The sequence below is a fragment of the Pongo pygmaeus genome, chromosome 1, assembly GCF_028885625.2.
Source record: "Pongo pygmaeus isolate AG05252 chromosome 1, NHGRI_mPonPyg2-v2.0_pri, whole genome shotgun sequence".
NCBI classification, from domain to species: domain Eukaryota; kingdom Metazoa; phylum Chordata; class Mammalia; order Primates; family Hominidae; genus Pongo; species Pongo pygmaeus.
Window position 1 is genome coordinate 98,621,606 of NC_072373.2, and position 27,144 is coordinate 98,648,749.

The following is a 27,144-nucleotide window of genomic DNA, read 5'->3' on the forward strand; positions in this document are numbered from 1 at the left end:
CCTGCCCTCTCCATCTCCCCTATGCCTGTCGCCTGTCGTAGGTAGAAATCACAGGATTCTGAAGTCACAAAGACTTGGGTCCAAATCATAGCTCAACCATTTATTGTTCTTGTGTGAGTCCTTGGGCAAAATCAGTAATATCTCTGAGAATCCCTCCACTCACTGATCAATCTGGAATAATAATGTTTCCCTGTGGTGGGTATTGTGAATATTTACACAAAGTAAAAGCATGGATTTACATAAAGTGTCCTGCAAAGGGCTCAGCACACAGTAAGTGATTAATAAATGCTAGTTCCCTTCCTTTCTCCTGTCTTGTTTCTCCTCAAGACTCCATGCGCTGGTTCACTGGTCTCTCCTCATGTCCCCTCCTGGTGCCAGGACACTCTGCCAGCCACTCCTTTTCCCTGCCTGCTGGAGGGCCAGGTGCTCCCGCCTTCCACCCTCCGCCCTCCTCCCTCCCCTGGGCCCTGCTCCCTGCCCTCCTGGGCAGCCAGGGCAGCCAGGACGGCACCAGGGGAGCTGCCCCATGGACAGGGCCCCACAGAGACAGCACCAAGCCTCACGGGGTAAGAGGCCCATGGCCCTGCCTGCAGGTGGAAGAGACTGCCGGAGGTTCAGAGGGCAGAAGTGGCAAAAGACTGGGCAAGAAGTGAGGAGGGGAGGGAGGGACAAGAGTGCAGAGGAGAAAGCCCTGGGTTGGCAGGGAGTGAGGCACCAGGGGAGCTGCCCCATGGACAGGGCCCCACAGAGACAGCACCAAGCCTCACGGGGTAAGAGGCCCATGGCCCTGCCTGCAGGTGGAAGAGACTGCCGGAGGTTCAGAGGGCAGAAGTGGCAAAAGACTGGGCAAGAAGTGAGGAGGGGAGGGAGGGACAAGAGTGCAGAGGAGAAAGCCCTGGGTTGGCAGGGAGTGAGGCACCAGGGGAGCTGCCCCATGGACAGGGCCCCACAGAGACAGCACCAAGCCTCATGGGGTAAGAGGCCCATGGCCCTGCCTGCAGGTGGAAGAGACTGCCGGAGGTTCAGAGGGCAGAAGTGGCAAAAGACTGGGCAAGAAGTGAGGAGGGGAGGGAGGGACAAGAGTGCAGAGGAGAAAGCCCTGGGTTGGCAGGGAGTGAAACTAGAGGAGAAACGGGAGGAGAGGCTGGGGAGATGACAGAGGAGAAGAAATCGCAAAAGGAGAGAAACAGGAAAGAAAGGGAGAAGCGGGAGAAGGAAGGAACAGGTTGGAGGGTAGATGGGGAGGGAAGAGCCAAGTCAGGGGAGCCAGATCTACACCCAGCAAGGGATCAGAATGTGGACAGGCCCTCCCAGGTGTGGGCCTGCCCCAGGAGGCACAGGGACACTGCTTCCTTGATCTGGCCAGGACCCCAGACAGCAGTGGCCGGGAGGCTGGCTGCTCCACCTTCTGTTCATTCACCAGTGGAGAAACCTGTCCTTTAAGGAGTGACGGACTTGGGGAGTGTGGCAGGGGGAACCACACCCTGTCAGCTGCCCGTGACCATGTAGCCTGGTCCTTTCCTCGCCACTCACCCAGGGGTGTGGGATTTCATCTCTGCAGAGAATGTGGGGCACTGGGCCGTCAGCAGGGAAGGACAGAATGTCAGGCCGTCCTTGGCCCCACCCATGGTCCAAGTCAGGAACCCCCTCAGAGCAGGATCGCAGGGCTACAGGCTTGGTCAGCTGTGAGCACGGAGGAGGAAAGTTTGAGGGCCACAGCCACCAAGCTCCAGGGCCAACTGGTGGAGGAAGAATTGGCTGCCTGGGTGAGCAAGGGGAGCACCCCCACCACAGGACTGCTCTGAGGTGCAAGGCTAGAGGCCAGGAGCCGGTGCCACGTCAGGGAGGAAGCTGGGTGGGGCCAGGCAGGAGCAAGGGGAGATGGGCGGGGCTGGGTGGGGCCTTGCCACCTCGGGGCAGTCTTTTCTCCTCCCTCACCCCAGCAGGAACCAGGCCATCAGGCCACTCGCCTTCACACAGCCCAGTGACCACGGCCTGCCAGTGGGGAGCATCTCCCGGGCAGAAGGGCATTGTGTGTGTGTGTGTGTGTGTGTGTGTGTGTCGGGTGTCAAGACTGAACAGCAGAAGGAAAAAAAATAACAGAACAGTGTCAGAGGTTAGGGAAGCTATAGGGGGTGTAGGGCATGGTTGAAGGGCTTTCTGAGACAAAAGGCTGGCCCTGTGCTCTGTGATGAGCTGCCATGTGGATGTAGGAAATGGGCCAAGGTCTGGCAAGGGAATCTTCTTTCCCGGGGCTCCCTGGCTAGGTGTTTCATAGATGCTAACTGCATGAATGGGTGACACCCACTCCCCCCCACCAACCATGCTCCAGCTGAGGCCCTCCCCTCAACGGCTGCTTCTCCTGGAGGTCCGCGTATCCGTGTGACCCCCATCAACCCACTCAGGCTCCCTACTGCCCAGTCTCCACCCAGACCCGGCCATGCAGCAGCAGCAGAGAAGGGATGCCTTCCTCTTCAGGCTGGTAGGCCAGGGAAGCCTGGCCCATGGAAGCCAGAGAGGGGTCTGTGTTTGCAGCTCTCCTCTCTTCTTCCTCCAAACATCCTCTCCCCCTACTCCCAACCCCCACATCTCTGAAGCCCTGGTGTTTTCAGGCATAGATAAGCAACCAAGAGATTTCAGTCCCACAGAGATTTAACTCTGGCTGTAGGATATTTCTTGTGCACCTCCAATGAAATTACAAGGTGAATAAGACCGACACCTCTGGAAATTACAAGGTGAATAAGACCGACACAGTCCCTGCCTTCACAGGGCTTTACGATTTGGCAGGGAAGACCCATTTCATAGACAATGACACAATTACAGCAGTTAGGTGACAGTTGGTGACATGGTGAGTGCCAGGAAATAAAATGCAAGGAGCTAAATGTGTCAGCACAAGGGTAGGGGAAGGGGGTATGTGTGGCTTCTCCAAGGAAGAGACACAATCAGAGACGTGAGGGAGAAAGAGAAGTTGGCTAGATTAAGGGGTACAGGAGGGACAGGCATTCTAGGCAAAGGAGCAGCTTGGGGGAGTCCCAGAGGCAGTGAGGAGCCTGACACTTCTGGGTACCTGGAAGAGGGCCAGTGTGGCCCAAGGGCAGAGGAGGAGAGAGGGGCACTGCAGGGGGTGGCCTGCCTGCCCTTCAGATGCCAGGCTCTGAGGGAAGGAGTGCGGCAGTGGGATCCTAGGAGTGAGGGAAGTGTCTCAGCCCATCATGGTCTTCAACCTTTGACGTCAACCCCCTCTCTTGTCTTTACAGAGCTGCTGGCTGCAAAGAAGACCCACACCTGTGAGTAAGGGGTCCGGGGCAAGAAAATGGCGGGGGCATAATGAGATGGAGAATAATTCAGCAAGTGATCTGTGAGGGGACTGAGGTTGGACAGAGGTGGAGGAGTCAGGAAGAGATGGCAAGCGACAGGAAAGCAAGGGGAGGTGCGAGGAAACCACAGATCAGGGCAATGGGAGGAGATGAGGAAGAAGCCTGAAGCATGAAAGGAAACGCTATAAAGAAACCAGGAAAGAACAAAGGAAAAGGGAATCGCCTTATGAAAAAAGGCGAGGAGAGATGCTGGACAGAGGCAGGGAGATGGGAGGGGGTGGGGGCTGACTGCCAGGCCGGGGAAGGAAGGAGATAGAGGTAGGGGGGGCGTGCGGAGGCAGGGTGGACTCAGGAACTCAGGAACTCAGCATTGCTGCCAAGGGAGACGGGGAACCTGCACCAGGCTTTTTGTTTTTCTTTTTTTTTTTTTTTTGAGACGGAGTCTCGCACTGTCGCCGGGGCTGGAGTACAATGGCACAATCTCGGCTCACTGCAACCTCCACCTCCCAGGTTCAAGGGATTCTCCTGCCTCAGCCTCTCGAGTAGCTGGGACTACAGGCACCCACCACCACGCCTGGCTAATTTTTGTATTTTTAGTAGAGACGGGGTTTCACCATGTTGGTCAGGCTGGTCTCAAACTCTTGACCTTGTGATCCACCCCCCTCAGCCTCCCAAAGTGCTGAGATTACAGGCATGGGCCACCGTGCCCAGCCTGCACCAAGCTTTGTGGTGCTGAGCCAGGTTTGGTGTTCATCTCTGTGGTTAACACATCCTGAGGTGTGAACAAGCCTGGAGCCAGCCTGTGCAGGACTAGAGAGCAGGAGAGCTTTATCTCTGTAGGAAACAGAATGGACAGGGGCACTCTGTGTCCTGGGGCCCTGAAAGCCAGACTACAGCAGGTAAGAAGGGCACTAGAACTCAGAGAGGACTTCCCAGTGGACGCTAGTGAATAAGAATCCTCTCTAGGCACCACTCAGCACATCAGCTCTCCTCTCCTAGGTTGTGGCAAAGGCTAGTCCCCCAGAGAATGCACACAGTCCCAAAGCTATGTCCATCAGGGCCATGCGTGCCCTTCTGTGAGCATGGGTCCCTGAATCGACAGGATCCCTCCAGGGTAGGAGTGGCCACACCATTTCTCCATAGCCATCCCTTGACTGCCTTGCCATTTCCTCCTGAGAGCTCACTGCCATCTCGCCCACTGCCAAAATTGTCTAGAGCCTCCCTGTTCCAAGTAGAGACATCTCGGAGAGCAAAGCATTGCCCTTCTCCCTGAGCTGGGCAGCCCAAGGCTGAGGGCCATCCAGGATGCTACCTCCTCCTGAGTGGGGGTTGCTTTGCTCAGCATAATCCTGATCAGTGTCTCGCCTGCCCCTAGCCACAGGGCCCCACGGAAATGCTGAGCAGGGCCCTGGGAGGAAAGCGGGTCAGGGAGTGACGCGGGTGAGCTGGGGGAGGGGGTCACGGACCTCATGTGGGTGGGGGGAGTAGGGGGACTTTCGGAGCAGCAGAAACTGGGAGAGGTCAAACCCTATCCCTACCCTTAAGCCCTGACCTCAGAAACCTCAGCCAGGACTATACCTCCTTATCCCTTTCCCATCCCACCGGTCCTCGTGTCCCCACCCCAAGAGTGTCGTCCTGAGGATCCAGGCTGACAGCCTCTCCCTGACTCCACGGGCCAGCTCCTGAAGCCCCAGGAAAGCCCAGGAAGGCAAGGAAAGGCCTGTGCCTGGATGAGAGGGTCTAGAGTCCTAGCAAGATCAGATACCTCTCAGGAGTTTGCCCCACAGAATCCAGGAGACATTAAGGCCTCCCCCAGGCCTAGAGACTCTGAAAATTGGCTCCTGAATTGAACCCCAAGATGGGGGTCCAAGATGGGGAACCCGGGGGAACTCCCCAGACCAACAGGGAGCCTGAATACTGAGGGGCCCTGAAGAGGGACTCTCAAAGCCAACGTACCCCACAGAGCACCTAAGAGGCTGAGAAGGTCTCTGGAATTGTTTGGCCCCTGAGAACGACCCCCCTCCCCCAGGCCAAAAAACACTCCAGGGAGACTCACACACCGAGGGACCTCCCAGGCTGAGACATCCTCAAAAGCAGACTTGAACCAGAAAAACCCTCCCATCCTTCAAGTGGGATCCGAAGCCAATCTGCCTGGGCTTGAATCCTGACTCTGCCACTTACTAGCTGTGTAACTTTGGGCAAGTTACTTAACCTCTCTGTGTCTCACTTTCCTCCTCGAAATGAGGATAATGGTAGCTACTTCATAAAGTTTTTTTATTTTTTCTTTTTGAGACAGAGTCTTACTCAGTTGCCCAGGCTGTAGTGCAGTGGCATTATCTCAGCTCACTGCAAACTCCACCTCCCGGGTTCAAGAGATTTTCCTGCCTCAGCCTCCCGAGTAGCTGGCACTACAGGCGCTCGCCACCATGCCTGGCTAATTTTTGTATTTTTAGTAGAGATGGGGTTTCACCATGTTGGCCAGGCTGGTCTCAAACTCCTAACCTCAGGTGATCCACCTGCCTCGGCCTCCCAAAGTGCTGGGATTACAGGCGTGAGCCACCGCCTCCGGCCCACATATTTTGTGAGGATTAGATAATCCACATAAAACATCGAGAACCATTTCTGACACATAATAGTAAGCACTATTATTATGATTATGAGTATGATGATGGTGATGATGATCATTATCTACACTCCAATTTCAGCAGTTTGGCTCCTAAGGAAATTTCTGATTTCCTTCTGCGGATTGTGGGTATTTGCCTGGTGATTATTACTGCTTCTATCATTTCTATGTATTCCCTACCGCAAGTTATATGTGGTGTCTGCAGGGAGGAGCGTGGGCATGGGGGTGGTGGGACAGCCCCCCAGGCTGCACCCCACTGGGTATGGCTGTTGGCAGTCCACAGGGTGTCAGGCGGCACATGCCACCACCCCAGGCAGACATCCTGTGACTTACCTTTGAAAACATCCCTGTCCCTGAAGTCACCTGGCAAAGAGGGTCAGGCTTGGAAGGTCCTCAGGGGAAGGAGGAGTAGAAACTTGGCCTCAGGCTCATGTGAGCTCCATTCCGGCTCCCCAGCCAGAACTACCCTGGCGGGTGGAAACAGCTTTTACCGCGTGTGGCTGTCGCATGTGGTTTTGGAATTTTCCAACGCCCCCTACGATTGGCTGCCCCTCCCCTCACACCCTGCCCCAGGCCCAGATTGGCCACGTGGGGCGCCTGTCATCCTACTCACTGCACCCCTTGGGGGTGGGGTGGGGGGTTGTCACTTGGCCACCTGTGTGGTGCAGAGCTTAAACCCCCCAGCCCAGAAGCACTGGGGGAGAGAGCTAGGTGCAGAGCTTCAGGCGGAGGTGCTGCTGAGAGGGCCTCGCCCCGCCTCTGCCACCAGCTGCACCCCACTCCTGGACCACCCCCTGCTGAGAAGGACAGGGAGCCAAGGCCGGCAGAGCTAAGGCTCAGTCATGAGAAGTAAGTGAATGGGGCCACCTGGGGGCGGGGGAGCCTGGACCCTGTCGTCACCCCTCTGGAAAGGAGGATGTCTTGGGAACAGTGTGAGCAAAGCTGAGTGCTCCTCCCTGGCAGGGTGCGTACTGGTCAAGGTCAAGATCTGTTGGGAGATGGGTGGAGCAGCTGGGGAGTCCTGCTGGCCAGGCGGCTCCCTGACAGCAGCAATGGTAAGAGGACTGTTGAGGAATTCCTGAGTTCCAAAAAGAACCTCCAAGAGTATCTGAGGTATCCAGGCCCCTCATTTTACAAAAAGACTGAGAGCCAAGGAGGCTGCGTACTTCACCCAACGTTACACAGCTGGTATCTGATGGGGGCTGGTAATTACTAGGGGCCCTGAACGCACTCTCCTGTTACAGTGTTACAGTGTTTCCCTTGTTACAGTGTTTCTCTCTGTGCCTCCAGCCTGCTTGTGAGTAAAAGGAGGCCAGAGCAGTTGCTGTGCTCTGAAGCAACAGGACGGCGAGAGTCAACTGAGGTTGGCAGGCAGCAGGGCACAGAATCCCCGCGTCCAGGCCTCAAAGCCACCAGGCTTTCTGCCCAACCCAGGGACATGAGGGCTATGTGGAATCCAGTCAGCGTGCACCCGGGCACATGCCTGCGCGTGTGTGTGTGTGTGTGTGTGCATGTGTGCGGGGTGTGTGTGTGGGGGGCGGGTGTGTGTGTGTGTGTGGTTCTCCAGGGTCAGTTACCCATTTGACGGGGGAAGCAAGGCAATGGAGATGGGATTGGAAAGACCTCGGCCTCACCCTTTTCCTGGCTTGGAGCCCTGGGCCAACAGTTGGTGGGCAGATGTCTGGGGTTCCTGTGCCTTCCAGCAGAGCAAGGGTGGGCAACCTCAGGAAGTCCCCTGTACTTGTTGTAAAGGGAAGCCAGGGAAGCCAGAGAAGCTCTCAGAGCACAAGGTGAAGGAGGAAAAGGGAAGCCCCGTGCCCCTATGGCTGAGGCCTGAGGCAGCCGCAGCTTCAACCTGGGGTCTTCCCACAAGCCACAGAAGGGAGGCCGTATTGAGTCCTGGAAAGACCCCTGGACTGACAGTGTAAGACCAGGCTCTTGTGCCGCCTGTCACTGGCTAGCCATATAGACTTAGACAAGCCAAGTCACTGGGCCCTGGTCTACCATCTGCAAAACAAGGGAGGTGAATTTTAAGATAGAACAACAAAACCAACTATGGAGAGTCTCCCAGTTCCAAAGGCCCAGGGCCAAGAGAGAGCACAGTGCCCTGAGGCGGGCATCCCCAATGGTGGTGAAGGAGACTCAGCTCTCCCAGAGGTTAGAAGGAAGGGAAACCAAGGAAAGAAAAGAATTCCACTTCTGTGATGGGGACTGAGGCCACAGTGCAGGCATATGAGCTGGGGTGGATAAGGAGGGCTGGAGAGAAGAGCCAACAGCTTCTACACAGAGGAAAGGGCCCCCTGGAGCTTCAGTTTCCCTTCTAGCTTCTCTCTATTAGCAGCAAATGCTGGCAGACTGGTCTTCCCAGAGATGGCCCCTAATGAGCAAATCAACCCTGGGATGAAATGACTAGGTGTGCTTCTAGCCCAGCAGCGGGGCGGGAGTCCCCAGCAGGGGCCGAGGGAGACACTTGGCCAGCTCTCCATTATTCCCACCCCCACCACACACACAGCCCCACCCAGGCTGGGAAGTAGGAGAGAGGGCCTCCTCCAATGAGGCGGTCAGTGCCACTGGTCCTTCTCACTTGGACATTTACAGGTATCTCATAGCCCCAAGTTATCTGACCCCAATGAGTGCCAACCACCACCAGCCCCTCCAACCGCCGATGGTGAGAGTCAAAGCACATGGGGCTTGGGACTGTGACACACCCAGAGACCAAGGGCCCGACAAAAGGAGCAGAAACAGATCAAGAAATAAGGAGAGATGCAGAGGCCTAACTCAAAGGGCAGGTTTCTGGAACACCTGGGGAGAAAGTAATGTCCAGCTGGAGGTGTGGATGGAGAAACACCAATAGAGCCAAACGCATGGAGGTGTGGCCGGGCACGGTGGCTCATGCCTATAATCCCACTTCGGGAGGCTGAGGCTTGAGGCCAGGAGTTTGAGACCAGCCTGGGCAACAAAGTGAGCCGCCGTCCCTACAAAAAAAATTTTTTTAATTAGCTAGGCATGGTGGCATGTACCTGTAGTCCCAGCTACTCAGGAGACTGAGGCAGGAGGATCGTTTGAGCCCAGGAGTTCAAGGCTGCAGTGAGCTATGATCAATGTCACGGCACCCTAGCTTAGGTGACAGAGCGAGACTCTGTCTCTTAAACAAACAAACATGAAGGTGTGAAGCCCAGAAACAGAGCTGGAGTGCAGAAGATCACAAGGCACATAGACACAGGGAGAGGCGGAGAGAAAAGATAACTGGCGGTAAAGGGAAGACAGGGAGACACAGGGTCTAGGCAAGCGGTAAGGGGGAAGTAGGGCGGCTCTGACAAGGATGGCACCAGCACCCTGCCATCCGACCTGCTGCTGTCAAGTGGAGATAATGTGTCTGTACTCCAAAGAGACTCACAGCCAGCCAGACTGAGGGTAGCCCAGACATCTTCCCCTAAGGGCATGGCCAGCATGGCGCCAATAGGCACTCAGGCCCTGTCATTTGGCCTGGATGGGGAGGTGGGAGGCCGAGGGGTGCGAGGTCACTGTCTATGAGCTGATCTTTCTTAGGTTTGGTCATGATCATGAGGAACAGTGGGCCAGAAAGGACTCCAAGTCCCCAGGGTACACAGATATCACCCTGAGAGCCCAGGGCCGTCTTAGGACTCCGTGAAGGGCTTCTTCCTTCCTTGCATCACTCCAGCACCCTTCTCTTTCCCCGTCTTCCCATTCCTAACAGAAATACCAAACCACCGAGCCCAAGGTGCTAGACTCTGAAAAGACTCAGCTTGTCCCAGCACGATAAAAATATTCGGTCCCTACCAAGGGCTCCTCCCCGTCCCCTGCCTCTGTGCTGCTGACAAACAGGGAACAGGACTTTCTAAGGGCTAAGGTCTCTCCCAGGCAGGCAGCCCAAGGCCCGTGCTCCCGTTCCCATATAGCTAGTCCTTTCTGAGGTCTCACCTCCACGCCTGGTGCTGCAGTGCAGCCCCTTGCCTGGGGCTCTGAGGCTCAGAAAGGATGGAGATATCTATTTTGCGAGAGGGACAGTAACAAGGCAGGGCCTCAGGGCCAGAGCCAAGGTCTTTCTGGGTCCACTACCCTCCTGGAGCAGCAAAGGTACTCTGGGATGGGGGACAGATGGCCCTGAAGGCAGGGAAGGTGCTGATGGTGACGTCTGGGCTCCCACTCGCCAGAGCTTCCTCCTAGTGATTCATCCCCTCCCCCATTCACTGGTTGTTTTCACTCGCCTTTCTCCAGTCCCAGACTGCGGGGGTGGCGGAGGCACCAGGAGGGGGTTTCGGGTGGCTGGTTGGCTGTCATTCATGGCTTTTCAAAACCCCAGACTCTCCCTCGCCCACCTGAGTTTTAGCTTCACTATTTTCTCAGCCCCAGGATCTGGGTGTTTCAGCAGAAAATTCTCACCAGGAGCTGTGGTGAGGGCCCTGGCCTGGGCCGGGGGGAGTGTTCACCAGGTAGAACCGCTTCTCCCCCAGCCCCCACCCAGCCCTCCCGCTCCCGCTCCCCTGTGGTGCCACCACCTTGGTTTCCAGCTTTGCAGAAGCTGGGGGAACTGAGAGCTGAGAAAGGAGGGAGGCTGGTGACAGGTTGGGGTGTTCAAGTGACCCCTGACCGGAGCTGTGGTCTCGGTGGGGATCGAGACAGAGAGTTCTGGCTGTGGGGAGAGGAGAAGCTCAAGCTAAGGAAAGAGATGCATTCCTCTTTCTCACTCATTCACTCATTCTGCAAAGAGAGGCATACCAAGATGTATGGAAACCTAGTCTATACCCTAAAGGGGCTGTGGTGTTCCCGAGGAGTCCCCGGGAACCCTGTTGGGATATATAAGTCGTCCCACTTGGCCTTAGAGAAAGGGGTAAGGGCAGGAGGAGGCTGGGACCTCAGAGGAAGAGTTGGGACAGAGGGAATAATATCTCTTGGGATCTTTATACACACAGGAGTCCTGGCTTTAGTTCTGTGGGGTTCCTCTGTGAATTCTGCTCCTAGACCACCACACTCACCTCACACTTTTTCCCCTACAGCCAAATAACCATGTCCTCTACCCAGGTCTCCAGTGTGCATTTGGGCGTCTTATCCTCATAAAGTATATAGCTTAAGGCTTGAGGGCACTGGCTGCAGAATTACAGAGATCTAGGTTCAAATGCCAGATCTGCCACTTCTGGCTGTGTGACCTTAGTCAAGCTGCTTATTCTCTCTAGGCCTCAGTTTTCTCATCTGTAAGATGAGGATGATACTAGCAGGGCCTACTTCACAGGGTTGTTGTGATCATTAAATGAAAATGCATGTAAAGCCTGGCACAGAGTAAGAATTCAGCCAATGCTTATGTCTATCATTATCCTTTCTCCCTAACCAGTATCCACTGGAGAAAAGGGAGAGAGAAAGAGGAGAGGAAAAGGCCCAGCTCTAGATTGACGAGGCACCAGGAGGAGATGAGGACCCCGGGGTTTCTCTGTGTGAACCCATTCTCTACCATGACGGTGGCGGGGTGGTGATTCTGGGGTTTGAGGGGAGAGATCCCCCTGGGTTGCAGCCCCTCCCCTGCTCCTACCACTTCCTCTCTGTGGCATAGGGCACCTGGACAGGGCCCAGGGTTGGCTTCCTAAGCTGGCACAGGGCCAGGCTCTGGAAGTACTCAAAGCACTATCACTGAATCTCACAGCTGTGAGAGGCTCGATTAGAGGAGGATGGAGGACTTTGCCTCTACCGTATTTCCCCTCATAGGAGGAGCTACTACGATGCTCCTGGGGGTACTTCAGTCTCTAAAGCAATCCAGAGGAGATTCAGTTTCTTTTTCTAGTATTGTCTCAGAATGAAGTTTTAGAGATCACACTGGATGGCAGAAAATATACAAGAATGAGCTCAGGAAAAGATCGCCAACCCCAGCCCCACTCCCTGGAAGGAGCAGCCTGGCAAAAAGGCAGGAATAGGGACTAAGTTCTTGCTATCAAAGTATAGGCTGAAGACCAGTAAGCTTAGGCACCAACTAAGAGCTGACCAAAGTGCAGAATCTTGAGTCCCACCTCAAATCCCCAGGTAATCTTGTTTGAGATGCAAAAAGCCATAGTCATTCAGTCATTAGATGACTTAAGGAGCTGGCGGGTGCATTTGGGCATTTGTCTCTCCTTTTGGAAGCATGTGGAATTGGAGTTTTCTTTTGGAGAAAGCTCTCTCTCAGGAGAGAGCTACAGTGAGAGAGCTGCAGGTGAGATGCAAAGATCTTTCCAAGACAGCAGGCAAGGGTAGAGTTAGGGCTGCCATGGGAGCAGTGGTGCAGGGGCTGGTTCGAGGTTCCTGACCTTTGCTTGGCTCTAGTTCCTGGCACTGGCAGGCCCTTAGATGGTAAGTTCCTGGCAGGCCTGGCTCCTGGGCAACAGTTTGAGTAATCCTGTGATTACTCAGCTCTTTCTCCCCAATCTGAGTTCCCACCACCTGCTGCTTCAGGGACGTGTCTCCCAGGGGTAGCTTTTGAAGGTGAGTTATCATCAGAGGTGTTTTCAGCTCCTCTCACCAACCCCCAAGTCTACCAGCCCCCTTCCCGTTCTCCCCCACCCCTTCTCTACAAGTAACACACACCCTCATGTACACAGCACTGGTACTTTCTTTCTGAGGTTTGGGTGGATGGCATTGAAGGGAGTGCAGGTGGCAGGGGAAGGAGAGGGGAGCAGGACTAGAGGGCCTGAAGTGCTGAGGGGGCCATGGGTTGGGCAAAGGCCAGGATACAAGCGTGGATTTTCTGTGTTTCAGTGTTTCCGCAGCCGTCTCTCCATCCCTAGATCTATGTCTCTGTTTTTCCTGGACCCAAACCTCTTGGTTTCTCCAGCTCAGTGAGGCTAGGGGGTCTGACATTCTAGCTCAGAGTCTTTGGCCTTGTGTGCCTGTCTCACTGGGTAATTCTGTCTTGGACTGGGAGGATGGAGGATGGGCTGACCAGGTGGCTGGAGTCCAAGGCTTTGGTGTCCCCCAAACATGGGTATTTGCGAAGGGGGTCCTTGACTGGCCGCATCTTCCTATGAGAAGGTCAAGGTCTTGGTGACACTGTTGTGAGGTTCCTAGGGCCAGGAGCAGCAGTGGGTCAAGCATGGGGCAGGGAGATGTGTCTGGGGTCACCCATGTGGTCAGCACACACACGCACGCGGATGTGGCTCTTGGAGAAGGGAAGAGGCAGGGAGGCCTGTGGTTGACTGCTGGGCCAGAGCCCGAGTTCCCACTGTGGCTTGGCCTAATCTCCCTCCTGCTTACTGTTTTGGGTGGCCCACGTTGGTTTCTCCCATCTCTGGTCTTAGGCCACTGAAAAGAGAGATGCCGCAGTGTTGGAGGGGGAGGTATTGGGCAAGAACAGAGTCCACAGGGCCTGAGTGCTCCTCTCAGCCTTGCCAGGCCCACTGGGCTTCTCAGCCTGACCTCTGCTCAGGAGTAACTTGAATACACAGTGCTTTCCATGGGTGATATCATTTCATTACTCTCTGTTACCTACAATCGCCCCATGGACAGGCAATAATACTTTTAGCCTGATCTTGCAGACAAGAAAACGCAGGTCTAGAGGGAGAATCTAAGTGACTAGAAGTATGGGGGCCCCCATATTTTCTGCCCCTGTTCCAGACACCCAGTGCCCTCTTATTCTCTCTTCCCCTCCGTGCATTAAAATCTGCTCTTAATTTACGGGAAAGAACCTGGAAAACTCACTTACCGCCTGGTCCTGGGGGGACCACAGCTTACAGTGTGAGCACTGGAAGCTTGCTGCTGGGCAGGCACATGTGGCTGGGGGTTGGGTGAGGAACTGAGTGCTAACGAACGGATTTCAGACACCCATGTGCCCTGTCCCCGTCGGGGGCAGCTACTGCCTCTGACTCACCTCAAGTCTGGCCTGAGGGATGATGGTTTAAGAATGATGGAAATAATATTTTTGGGAATGGCGGGCAAGCCCTGGTCTCCCTGCCTACTTCACATCAACAGGCCCTACATGTGACCAGTGTCCAGGCCAGGGACTGGAGGTGAGCTCACAGCAATGTACATTCGCCCTCCAGAGAGGCTGCCACTTCTTTTGCCCCTTTGGTGGGAGACATGTAATAGATTAAAAGGGGCTTTGGCCCTTCTCTTCACTTTTCTGGCCTGTCCTGCCCCAAGGCTCCCCACTCAGAGGGGAGGCAGCAGGTCAGTGATGGTGGAAAAGAGACCCATGTGCTCTGGGAAATGCTAAAAACACCTACAGTAACCAGGGATCCCAAGCTTTGCCCAGCTACCTTTCAAGGAAGAGCTGGGAGAAGGCCTCCTGTGGTCCCATGAAGCTCAGCAGAGAGTCGTGGGCATTGACAGGAACAGGGCAAAGCAGAGCTGAGCCTAGGGCCAGCAGCAAACCACAGGGGTGGGGAAGCAGGTACAGGTTACAGTGAGTTCAGTGGGAGAGAGAACCTGGGGTCCTAGTGCCCCATGAGCAGACGCTAATATACAAATATGCACGTGTGGACGCAGGAGCAACCAGATATGTCGTAGGCTCACAAATGACACGTACTTTTCTTGCATATGCACACGCACAAGCACACCTTCAAACATGCCCACTGAAATGTGTACCCCAAAAGACAGGTACACAGGAACAGAATAATGGAAAGCTCAGGGGAACTGGGGTGTAGACCCAGCTCTCAGGCAAACTAGCCTATGACCCTGGCCCAACCGCTTTGCCTTATCTGGCTTCGTTCTTCATCAGTAAATGAAGAGGTTGAATGAGATGGTCTCTAGTCTCAGCCATTTTTAACATTGATGATTCATGTTCACACAAGTGGATACAGATACCTTTGTACAAACATAAGTGTTCACACTCAGACACACGGATGTACACAAAGCCACCCTCTCTCTGCTCTGGGGCCAAGAGCCTAAGAGCCCTGGCTAATTCTTTCCCTGGGCTCTCAGGCATCCAGCAGAGCTGGGGTGTTGAGCCCCAGTTTCCTGGGCTCCTCCCTGCCACCCCTTCACCCTGTCTCTGTATAGCACCTCCCTGAGCCTTCACTGTCTGGCTGGGAAGGACTGGCATCTCTGCCTATCCTCCACCCCTTGTGTACCACATCTTCCTGTTATACCCTACACTCTGCCCATGGGAGCTGAGCCCCAGTGGGGGAGGGAGGCACAGAGGAAGCCCCTTGGGCGGGAAGCAGGTGTTGTGAGGCAGTGAGGAGTCCTATGTCCCAAGGCGGGAGGGAGGCAACTGGAGCTTTTCAACTCGAAGGGCTGAGCAGGTGGCCCCTCTGCAGCTGCTTTCTCTGCCTCCATAGCACTGATACAACTCCCGGCTACCCCTCAACACTCCCCTCCTCTGTGAAACAAACCCAGCTTCCTCACACCCTGTGCTGAGAAGCATTTGGCATTTCACTTCCCCTTCCATTTTGCAAGCGGGAAACAGCAAGCTGGAGCTGGTTGGAGAAGTAGGGGAAGCACCAGGTACCTGTATCTGCAGCCCAGGTACATGGTGGTTGAATGCAGAAAAGGCTCCTGGGCTGACCTACTTCTCTTTCTCTCTTCCAGCACAAATTGAAGTGATCCCTTGCAAAATCTGTGGGGACAAGTCGTCTGGGATCCACTACGGGGTTATCACCTGTGAGGGGTGCAAGGTGAGTCGTAGGCATGTGTATGCATGCATGTGTGCGTGTGCATACACAAGCGCACACACACACACACACGCACAGCGTCTCCTTAGAGATAAACAAGGGGCTTAATGGCCTTTGTTCTGACTCCAGGGATGATCTCCTGGGCAGCCAGGAAAATGCTTGAGTAGCGCCTCCCTGCAGGGCCCTCAACACTGGCAGGGCCCTGTCTTAAGCTGGGGAAACGACTACAGGATAAATTGCAATTACACAAATAGATGGAGGAGAGAGAAAACTGACAGGTCGTGGGATGTAGAAAAGCTGCCAGAGCTTGTGGGCTGGAGGCCTTTGTGAGTGAGCTGGGCCTGACCAGGATAAGCAGTCTTGCCCTCCACCTGCTTTCCCCAGGGCTTCTTCCGCCGGAGCCAGCGCTGTAACGCGGCCTACTCCTGCACCCGTCAGCAGAACTGCCCCATCGACCGCACCAGCCGAAACCGATGCCAGCACTGCCGTCTGCAGAAATGCCTGGCGCTGGGCATGTCCCGAGATGGTGAGGCCAAGTCGACAGCCCCCTGGGGTTTTCCTGGTGTCTCCAGAGGGGCAGCCTGACCTGCTGAGCTAGACAAGGCTTAACCTGCAAGACTGCCTGTCCTCTGGTCTCCTCTCCATTCCTCCCCCTTACAACCCTTCGTCTCCTCCCCTGCAGGGATGGATGGGTCACCCCCATCAAAGTTCTTTGGAGTCCCCAGCTTTAGACTTTGCTAGAACAAACCTCCTCTTTCCACGGTCCCATACCTCTTCACCTCTTCTTACTTGGAATGAATTCTCCTCACTCTGCTTCCCTCTGGCCCGGCTCCCATGCAGCTCTGGCACCTTCCCCTGCTACCCCGTTGTTGTAGTTCTAGCTCTATCTCCTTTCCTAGTCCCCCATTCCCATACTTGGACACAGGACTATAGCCACGAATGGAAACAGAATTGGCCTGAGAACAACCAGAGGGTGGTCGTGGGGGAGGGCTGGTGTTCCTGGTGCCTTATCCACCCTCCTCACCCACCACCTCCTCACCGGTCCCCCTGCACACCTCCACCACCACAGAAGGAGCCTAGGGTGGAGCTGGGGGGGCATGAGGTGATGAGGAGCCAGAAGGAGCCCGTCAGCACTTTTCAGTGCCCAAAATAACAAAGCAAAAGGAAGCACGCAGGGGTGCAAAGGGGCAGGCGGGGCGAGGGGCTGTGCCCCCACACCTGGGAGGGGTGGCGGGGGGAGTAAAAAGGCAGGAAAGAGAGAGCAGAAGAGGATGTTCAGAAACAAGCCGCGGAGCCCGGGTTGGGCTGTGGTGAGTATCTAGGTCACCAGGGAGCCTGCAGGCCTGACCACAGGGAGACCTGTGTTCTCAGCTCTCTTCTTCCTCCGACCCTCCCAAAAAGGCGAGGTGACCCCAATACAGCTGGAGGCCCTCTGCTCGACCACCCCCAGCCCCAATATCTGGAGGCCAGAATCCCCAGCCTAGACTCATTGCTTGAATTCTGCCATGATTCAAATCTGATTTAGAACTTAGAAGATTTTGCTTAGCAGATTGAAATGGCAGGCTGGACAGACCCCAGAAGCAAACAAGAGTGAGAGGTGGACGGGGTCTTGAGCATAAGTTCCCTAAAGGCTAGAGAAGCTGTGCTTGGAGTCAGCCATTCAGAGAGCAGCAAGTTAATCCTTTAATGACCAAATGCCTGCTGACCCTGCCCTGTGCCATGTTCTCCTGCCTCATAAACCCCTGGTCCCTGGACCTCTTTCAGCTGTCAAGTTCGGCCGCATGTCCAAGAAGCAGAGGGACAGCCTGCATGCAGAAGTGCAGAAACAGCTGCAGCAGCGGCAACAGCAGCAACAGGAACCAGTGGTCAAGACCCCTCCAGCAGGGGCCCAAGGAGCAGATACCCTCACCTACACCTTGGGGCTCCCAGACGGGCAGCTGCCCCTGGGCTCCTCGCCTGACCTGCCTGAGGCTTCTGCCTGTCCCCCTGGCCTCCTGAAAGCCTCAGGCTCTGGGCCCTCATATTCCAACAACTTGGCCAAGGCAGGGCTCAATGGGGCCTCATGCCACCTTGAATACAGCCCTGAGCGGGGCAAGGCTGAGGGCAGAGAGAGCTTCTATAGCACAGGCAGCCAGCTGACCCCTGACCGATGTGGACTTCGTTTTGAGGAACACAGGCATCCTGGGCTTGGGGAACTGGGACAGGGCCCAGACAGCTACGGCAGCCCCAGTTTCCGCAGCACACCGGAGGCACCCTATGCCTCCCTGACAGAGATAGGTGAGCAGCTGGGGAGGTGGAGAGTGTGGTAGAGATGAGGGAGGGGTTTCCACCAGCACCCCATATCAATCAAACATGCGCCTGAGGGAATTGAGGGGTCCAGACGAGGGGCGGAGGGAGGAGGCGGAGCAGGCCAGGCCAGGCTGAGAAGTGCCCTTGCGTGGGTAGGCATAGGAGCTGGCTGAGATCAAGCCATGCCTTCCTTCTCCGGCCCCAGAGCACCTGGTGCAGAGTGTCTGCAAGTCCTACAGGGAGACATGCCAGCTGCGGCTGGAGGACCTGCTGCGGCAGCGCTCCAACATCTTCTCCCGGGAGGAAGTGACTGGCTACCAGAGGAAGGTGAGGCCAGGAGACCTGCAGGAAGGCAACTTATCCCACCCCCACGGGGAGAGTTCAGAGATGGCTACCTGCACACGCCTGGGTCCTGGGGCAGGGTGGGACATCACAGACACAGGCTGGCCAACAAACATGTGCACACCTTCTATGTACAGTCGTGAATGTGTGTATCTGTCTACACCCCAGCAGATGGATGAGCGCTTTTCCTTAGTTCTTGCCTATTAAAATTGTACCTGGCCTTCATCCTACCTCCTCTACCATGCAGACCTTGGTGCACCCTCCTTCCTCCTCTTCCATCAACAATAACAATAATCAGAACCCTGATTACCATTTGTTAACACCCCTTCTCTGCCAGGCATTGTGCTAAATGCTTTATGTAAATTATCCTCAGCCCCTACCACAACCAACCTATGAGGGTGACATTTATTCCTACTTTTAACAGACAGAAACTGAGCCTAGAGGGATTAATAGATTTCCTCAAAGTCACAAAGTGGTGGAACCAAAGTCAAATTCAGATTCATCAGGCTCCAAAACTTATGCTGCCTTTTCGATCACACTCTCATGATACCACCTGCTCTAAACACACTCGTTTGGCACTTCACATTTGCTTCTCTAGGTTATTGAGACCTTGGGCATAACCTTTGTGGGGGAAGGGGCAGCAGTATGTCCTGTTCACCTCAGCAAGATGTACCTTGTTGGAGGGCAAAGCTGTATCTCATAGTTTTTTGATTCCCTCACAACAGCTAACTCGGTGTCAGCAGCCGGTGGGTGCTCAGTGTGTGGGACTCACTGGCAGGAATCTGTGCATTTGTGCTAAGACCAGGCTTTTGAAAATGCTAGTTGAGAACATAGGCGTTCAGAGCCTACCCCTTGCAGTTTATTAGGTGGGGCTCCAGGGCTCAGGAGGATCACAGGGCCACACAGAGCGCTACAGCGGGACCCTCCTCCTTCCCTGCAGTCCATGTGGGAGATGTGGGAACGCTGTGCCCACCACCTCACCGAGGCCATTCAGTACGTGGTGGAGTTCGCCAAGAGGCTCTCAGGCTTTATGGAGCTCTGCCAGAATGACCAGATTGTGCTTCTCAAAGCAGGTGCCCAGGGATGGGTGGGCAGGCCCGGGGGCAAGGGGACAGAGCACGGCAGGGGGCAGAGCCAAGTGGAGGGAGGTGGCTTAAGGAAATCAGGGGGACAGAGTCAGACTCTGGCTTTGCTTGACACTGTCCCTGCATCTTCTCTCCCCACTGCCCAGGAGCAATGGAAGTGGTGCTGGTTAGGATGTGCCGGGCCTACAATGCTGACAACCGCACGGTCTTTTTTGAAGGCAAATACGGTGGCATGGAGCTGTTCCGAGCCTTGGGTGAGGGGCAGGGAGAAATGAGAGAGAAGATTCTGATGCCAACCCCAGGCAAAGCTTTGTGACCCTCTTTTCAGGGCGAATTGCCCCCTCTGCTCTAAACATCATAAGGGCGGTGTCCTCGGGCACCATCGCTCCAGCCACTCTCTCACTTTTCTCATTTCCACTCCATCAGGCTGCAGCGAGCTCATCAGCTCCATCTTTGACTTCTCCCACTCCCTAAGTGCCTTGCACTTTTCCGAGGACGAGATTGCCCTCTACACAGCCCTTGTTCTCATCAATGCCTGTGAGTGTCGCTGGGCTTGGGTGAAGGACATTCAGGTGGCAGGGGCATGGCAGATATCGAAGAAGAGTCTAGACCTTCAGATGTGGTTAAATCTGGGAAATTGCTTTAAACAGCAGAATGAGCCCTACTCAGTATTGCTATAAAATAGAATGAGTTAAAATAAAGATTCAGAGGACTCTCAGAGAGGGACAAGAGCAGCATAAGGTGGGGTTGTGGGAAGTGAGGAGAAATGAGGTTGAGAGGAAATGAGCCACTTTCCTGACAAAAATGTATCTGATTGTTAGTCTATGGCAGTGATTTCATTATAGCACACATCAGAATCACCTGGGGAGCTTTAAAAACTATTGCTGCCTGGGTCCCACTTCCAGAGATTCCAGTGTACATGTGCTCCGTGACTTATGATGGGGTTATGTCCCAATAAACCTATCATAAGTTGAAAATATGGTAAGTTGAAATTGCACGCCTAACCCACTGAATGTCATAGCTTAGCCTAGCCTATCTTAAACATGCTCAGAATGCTTACATTAGCCTACAGTCTGGCAAAAGCATATAGCACAAAGCCTATTTTATAATAAGGTGTTGAATAGCTCATGTAATTTATTGAATATGGTTCTAAAAGTGAACAGCAGAATGGTTGCATGGGTATTAAAAGTATGGTTTCTACTGAATGCAAGTGGCTTTCTCACCAACATAAAATCAAAAAATAGTATGTCAAATCATCATAAGACTGGGATCATATGTAATTGATCAGGGGTGCACTGAATTTTAACAGCCACCCCCAGGCCACCAAGATTAAGAATCACTGCTCTCTGTGAACTAATTTTAAGGCTGTATGCCTATAATAGGAAGACTCTGGATATCCTATCCACTCCCCTGGCATGGAGTAGCTTGGCTGAGCCAGCTGAATGCTAAATATTCAGAGAACCTAGGGAAGTGGGTCAAGCTGCTAACCTGGGTTTGCAGATCGAGACTATCAGTCTTCTGGCTCTGCCAGTGAGTGGACACCTAAATATGCCCCTAAAACTAGAAGATAAAAACTTTAAAGATGACTTCTGGGTATTTTATAGAATCAGGGCAAAAGTTAGTCACAGATTGCTGCAAGCCCCCTGGTGCAGGCCTAGGCACCTTCAGGAAGGCCACCTCCTACCAGGAGCATTTTTCGTACATGGGGGAGCTCTTTTCCAACTCTTGTTCCCCCTATGACAGAATCCTAGTGCCTAGCATTGAATGAGCTATGTGGAATATCAGGTTACCAGGGAAAAGGTAGCTTGGAGTCAGGAGATCAGAAATTCTCATACTTTTCATCTCTTCCCAGTTTTCCTTGTAGACAGCTAGCCAAGCCCAGCGTCCCAGAGCTTACCATTATCAAACCAAGGCACACACATGTACGCGCTCAGCTTAGAAGACCTCTATCCAGCACAGATGTCCAAAAAGATACACCCTTTTGTTGGGAGTTAATGTCCATATTCTTTCTTGTTCTCATTACGGTCCCACCCCCTCCTCCAGACCGGCCAGGGCTCCAAGAGAAAAGGAAAGTAGAACAGCTGCAGTACAATCTGGAGCTGGCCTTTCATCATCATCTCTGCAAGACTCATCGCCAAAGCATCCTGGCAAAGGTAGGAGCAGTCCCTGGGGTAGAAGAGGCCAGGCCCATCGCCAGCTCTGTGACATCAGAGTTTGTGAGGGCCGGGGTCTGTGGGTACAGAGGAGGGAGTGCGGGAGTACCACGCTCTGTTACAGAGCTTGCATCAGCAGTGGAAACTAAGGGAATGAACAGCTACTTCCATGTGCATAAAGACTGGAAAGTTAGAGGGCCTGGAATTGGGAGGGACCTCCAGGGAACAATTCAGTTTAATATAGCCAGCACTTACCCAGCACCTGCTTGTACAAGGCATTGTGGAAAGATACAGAGATTTGGTTGCTGCCCCCACCAAGAGATTTTAATCTGGTATGAAGAAGAGATCTGTGTATCACTAACTCTAACATAGAGTAGAATGTGGTATGTGATATAATAATAATGCAATTAACAGAGTGCTTTTGCTGACATGCTTTCTCATCCTCATGGCAACCCAGTCAATAGGACGGGTGTTCAAATCTCCCTGTGTAGCAGCCAGGCGCAGTGGCTCACACCTGTAATCCCAACACTTTGGGAGGCCAAGGCGGGCGGATCACCTGAGGTCAGGAGTTCAAGACCAGCTGACTAACATGGTGAAACCCCATCTCTACTAAAACTAAAAAAAATTAGCCAGGCATGGTGGCAGGCGCCTGTAGACCCAGCTACTTGGGAGGCTGAGGCAGGATAATCGCTTGAAACCAGGAGGCAGATGTTGCAGTGAGCCAAGATTGTGCCATTGCACTCCAGCCTGGGCAACAAGAGCAAACTCTGTCTCAAAAAAAAAAAAAAAAAAATCTCCTTGTAGCTTATCAGGGGACTTCAGTGACTTAAATGCAAGATTGAATCCCAGTGCTCTAAAAAAAACAAAAAAATCTCCTTGTAGCTTATCAGGGGACTTCATTGACTTAAATGCAAGATTGAATCCCAGTGCTCTTTGTGCTCTTTCTATCTGTGTGTCCTTTATGTATAACTGTAATAAGAGACACCAGGAAAATGTTATGAGAGTATAAAACAGGGATTAAAAATAATTTGGGGGTAAAAGGAGTGGGTCATAAATACTTCCCAGGGAAGATGACATTTATACTAGGCCATGAATGATTTAAGATTTTAACAGGCATTCATGGGGGTGGGGCAGGCATTCCAGGCTTAGGGAACAATAGGAGCAAAAAAAAAAAAGAAAAAAAAAAAGAAAAAAAATCCTTTTCCTGGGGTTTAACCAAAAAAATGGATGAGACAAGTATGAGAGGCTGGGGATAATTGTTTTATGAGATTTGAGTGTGGGACTAGGGTACAATGAAGACCAAGAACAGCAGGAGCAAAAATAAGGAGGTAAAATAGTGTGTATGTGGAGAATCGCTCATGGTACATCCTCACTAAAGTGTAAAATCAGGAGCTGGGATAGACTGATGGGGCAGAAGAGCACCAGATGATCAGCTTGAAAATTAGGTCAGGGGCAAATCAGAGAGGACTTTCAATGCCATATAAGAGTTAAAGCTTTATTTCTAGGCCACAGGGAGCTCCAAAGGCTAGAAAAATGACACAATCAGAGCTGTCATTTAGGCAATTTACTTTGGAACCAGTATAAAGGAACCATTTATGTAATTATTCAAGCAGGCCTTTGCTATGTGCCAGGCACAGGGCTGGGTGTTAAGGATACAGCAATGACTTACACAGTCTGTGCTCTGAAGAACTTGAACTTTAATCTGCTACAGGATGGATTTGAAGGAGGAGAGACAGGAATCTGGGAGAGCAATTGGAAAGCAAATCTGGTTGGATCTGCTTTCAAAATACATCACCTTCCCTACTGTTACCACCACCCCGGCCCCTGCCAGCTCTCAGCTCTCACTTGGACTTTAAGAGAGGCCTCCTAACTGAGACCCTGTTCCACCCTCATCTGCCCTGTAGCAACCACACCATACCTACTCAGCACCCACGGTAGCCCTTTTAAAAATGCAATCTCATCATGCCCCACTCCTGTGGTTTTTTTCTTGTTTTTGTTGTTGTTGTTTGTTTGTTTTGTTTGTTTGTTTGTTTTGAGGCAGTCTTGCTCTGTCGCCCAGGCTGGAGTGCAGTGGTGTGATCTCGGCTCACTGCAACCTCCACCTCCCAGGTTCAAGCGATTCTCCTGCCTCAGCCTCCTGAGTAGCTGGGATTACAGGGGTGTGCCACCATGCCCGGCTAATTTTTGTATTTTTAGTAGAGACGGGGTTTCATCATGTTGGCCAGGGGTTTCATCATGTTGGTCAGGAGATCACTCCTGACCTCAGGTGATCCGCCCACCTTGGCTTCCCAAAGTGTTGGGATTACAGGTGTGAACCACCACACCCGGCCTTGACTCCTGTTCTCAGCCCTCCTGTAGCTGCCTGTGATGCCGAGAATCAAATCTAGAGTCTGTGTCATGGTCAACTGGCTCATAACATGATCCCTGCCTTCTTTTCTCACCTGATCTTCCACTGCCCCTTCAAACACCCATTGCAGCCACACTTGCTTCCTTGCTATTCCTTGAACACATCAAACCCAGTCGCAGGGCTTTTGTACCTGCTATTGTAGTCCCTGGAGGGTTCTTCCCCCAGTTTTCCAAATGGCTTACTCCATCTCTTCATTCGGGAGAGGTTTTTCCTAACCAGTAACCCCATACAAAAATCTTTAGTTTTCTTTGAAGAACTTATTATCTGACACATTACATATTTATTTTCTGGGCCCCTCACCAGAATGTAAATTTAATCAAGGTACAGATTATATTTTATTGACTGATATATCTGATATATCACTAGAGGCCATCACAGTGCCTAGCTCAGATTCAGATGGGTTCTCAACAAATATTTGTTGAATGAATGAAGGAAGCTATTGCCATAGCCCAAAAAAGCTCAGAATAAAGCAGTGGCGAGGAAGAGAAAGAATCCAGGAGATATGAAGGGATCACACCCTGCTGCCTGCTTTTCCCTGACTGCCTCTTTCCAAGGAAACTAAGCTGGGGGAGGGAGGCAATGGCAGGCAAGAGACATTTTTAAGCCCCTTGGTTATAGAGGAGACTGCAAGAGATGAACTGTTCTTTCAGCCTTGCTCCAGTGAGGTCTCCCTGTCTCCGTCTGCTCACTGATTTCTGTGCCTTTTTCATCTCCCCTTTGGCTGAGTGCTGGCAGCATTGGTTTGCTACTTGCTGTGTTAGGTGCCTGCTTAGAAAGTCTGTTTAGTTCAAAGAGTTATTAAGCATATGCCATGTTCTAAGCATTATGATAGGTACAAAGGAGACAGGGAAAGAGAGACCTCAGCCAAGGAGCTGAAATCTAGGGTGGGAAGGCAGACAAATTGGACCATTTTCCTGCACTGTAGTAAGTGCTACACAGAGGAAAGCCCAAACGAAGGGCCATTAATCCAGATGGGGGGCAGTTAGGGAAATAGTCTTAGGAGAGGTGACACTAGAGGGTAAGGATTAGTCATGGGAAGAGGGGAGCAACATGCACAAAGGCAGAGGCATGTGACAGCATGCAATAAGAGTCACAGACAGTCACTCTTATAAAAGCACGAAGTGCACATTAGAGTCTTTGACAAGGTTCATTCTAGAAGTATTGGGAACATAAATTGAGGGCTTCACCCAGAAAACATTCACCTGTCCCCTACCCACTCTTGCTTCCCTCCAGTGTCCTGAACACACACATACTTCTACCAGTGGGATTTGGCTGGTGCCAAAGTGCCAAGTACATAAGGGGAAGTTAAGGAGGGTTGGTCCTAGCCCAGGAAGAACGAGCGGACTTCTTTGCTCTGAGGAGAGCTGAAGTATTGACCCTCCCTTCCCCATTAACCCATATCCAGCTGCCACCCAAGGGGAAGCTTCGGAGCCTGTGTAGCCAGCATGTGGAAAGGCTGCAGATCTTCCAGCACCTCCACCCCATCGTGGTCCAAGCCACTTTCCCTCCACTCTACAAGGAGCTCTTCAGCACTGAAACCGAGTCACCTGTGGGGCTGTCCAAGTGACCTGGAAGAGGGACTCCTTGCCTCTCCCTATGGCCTGCTGGCCCACCTCCCTGGACCCCATTCCACCCTCTGCCTTTTCCTTTCCCATGAACCCTGGAGGGTGGTCCCCACCAGCTCTTTGGAAGTGAGCAGATGCTGCGGCTGGCTTTCTGTCAGCAGGCTGGCCTGGCAGTGGGACAATCGCCAGAGGGTGGGGCTGGCAGAATACCATCTCCAGCCTCAGCTTTGACCTGTCTCATTTCCCATATTCCTTCACACCCAGCTTCTGGAAGGTGTGGGGTGGCTGGGATATAAGGACTTCTGGGAGACCAAGACATCCTCAAGAAAACAGGGGCATCCAGGGCTCCCTGGATGAATAGAACACAATTCATTCAGAAGCTCAGAAGCTAAGAATAAGCCTTTGAAATACCTCATTGCATTTCCCTTTGGGCTTCGGCTTGGGGAGATGGATCAAGCTCAGAGACTGGCAGTGAGAGCCCAGAAGGACCTGTATAAAATGAATCTGGAGCTTTACATTTTCTGCCTCTGCCTTCCTCCCAGCTCAGCAAGGAAGTATTTGGGCACTCTACCCTTTACCTGGGGTCTAACCAAAAATGGATGGGATGAGGATGAGAGGCTGGAGATAATTGTTTTATGGGATTTGGGTGTGGGACTAGGGTACAATGAAGGCCAACAGCATCTCAGACATAGAGTTAAAACTCAAACTTCTTATGTGCACTTTAAAAATAGACTTTAGGAGCTGGCACAAATCTGATCAGAGACACATATCCATACACAGGTGAAACACATACAGACTCAACAGCAATCATGCAGTTCCAGAGACACATGAACCTGACACAATCTCTCTTATCCTTGAGGCCACAGCTTGGAGGAGCCTAGAGGCCTCAGGGGAAAGTCCCAATCCTGAGGGACCCTCCCAAACATTTCATGGTGCTCCGGTCCACTGATCTTGGGCCTGGGGTGATCCAAACACCACCGCAGCTCCAGCTGTCTTCTACCACTAGAAGCCCCAAGAGAAGCAGAGGTCGCTGGCACTGGTCAGTCAGAAGGCAAGATCAGACCCTGGAGGACTTTCCTGGCCTGCCTGCCAGCCCTGCTCTTATTGTGGAGAAGGAAGCAGATGTGATCACATCACCCCGTCATTGGGCACCGCTGACTCCAGCGTGGAGGACACCAGGGAGCAGGGCCTGGGCCTGTTTCCCCAGCTGTGATCTTGCCCAGAACCTCTCTTGGCTTCATAAACAGCTGTGAACCCTCCCCTGAGGGATTAACAGCAATGATGGGCAGTCGTGGGGTTGGGGGGTTGGGGGTGGGATTGTGTCCTCTAAGGGGACGGGTTCATCTGAGTAAACATAAACCCCAACTTGTGCCATTCTTTATAAAATGATTTTAAAGGCAAGAGGTGTGTGTGTCAGAGGGTAGGGGAGATCCTTAAATTAGATTACCTGCATGCCTGCTCTCCAGTCTCATTCCTGGGTCAAGACTCAGGTTTCCAGCTCAGCAATCCATCAGCATTATACAGATCTAACCCACCCTCACCCTGCCCCTGCAGTTTCTCCCCAGGTGGAGCAGTCCCTCAGTGAGGACTGTGAACGAATCCTCAGGAACCCCCACTGTAGGAGCCTCAAACTGAGCCCCACGGGAGATGCTCTAGACTGAGAACATCCCATAAATGATACCCATGGGGAACGTTTAGATTTAGAGGTTGCACAGAACTGCTCGACATCTGGGAGACCAAAAGACAATCCTCTGGAAGGTGGCTGGCCCG

At 53.0% G+C, this 27,144-nt stretch overlaps 1 protein-coding gene across 2 annotated transcripts; it reads left to right on the top strand.

The window, feature by feature from the left end:
- Positions 1 to 475: 475 nt before the first annotated feature.
- On the top strand, positions 476 to 26,959 carry RORC (RAR related orphan receptor C). Of its 2 annotated transcripts, XM_063650883.1 has the most exons (12): positions 501 to 566; positions 1,562 to 1,766; positions 3,258 to 3,287; positions 15,451 to 15,536; positions 15,918 to 16,059; positions 17,298 to 17,810; positions 18,028 to 18,149; positions 19,105 to 19,237; positions 19,396 to 19,503; positions 19,676 to 19,786; positions 21,293 to 21,402; positions 25,215 to 26,959. In XM_063650883.1, exons 2-12 carry the CDS (start codon positions 1,565 to 1,567, stop codon positions 25,374 to 25,376), a joined length of 1,719 nt encoding a protein of 572 aa, XP_063506953.1. In that variant the 5' UTR covers positions 501 to 566; positions 1,562 to 1,564; the 3' UTR covers positions 25,377 to 26,959. The 2 variants fall into 2 exon arrangements, with proteins under 2 accessions (XP_054331235.1, XP_063506953.1); XM_054475260.2 differs by lacking the exon at positions 1,562 to 1,766 and having other exon boundaries at positions 476 to 566; positions 25,215 to 26,957.
- The last annotated feature ends 185 nt before the right edge of the window (positions 26,960 to 27,144 follow it).

Bases quoted from the DNA above. Each gene is read 5' to 3' on its own strand.
- RORC (XM_063650883.1), top strand. From the start codon at position 1,565: ATGTGGGGCACTGGGCCGTCAGCAGGGAAGGACAGAATGTCAGGCCGT. The intron at 19,787-21,292 runs GTGAGTGTCGCT...CCCCTCCTCCAG, and splicing joins CCTTGTTCTCATCAATGCCT to ACCGGCCAGGGCTCCAAGAG. The intron at 21,403-25,214 runs GTAGGAGCAGTC...ACCCATATCCAG, and splicing joins GCCAAAGCATCCTGGCAAAG to CTGCCACCCAAGGGGAAGCT.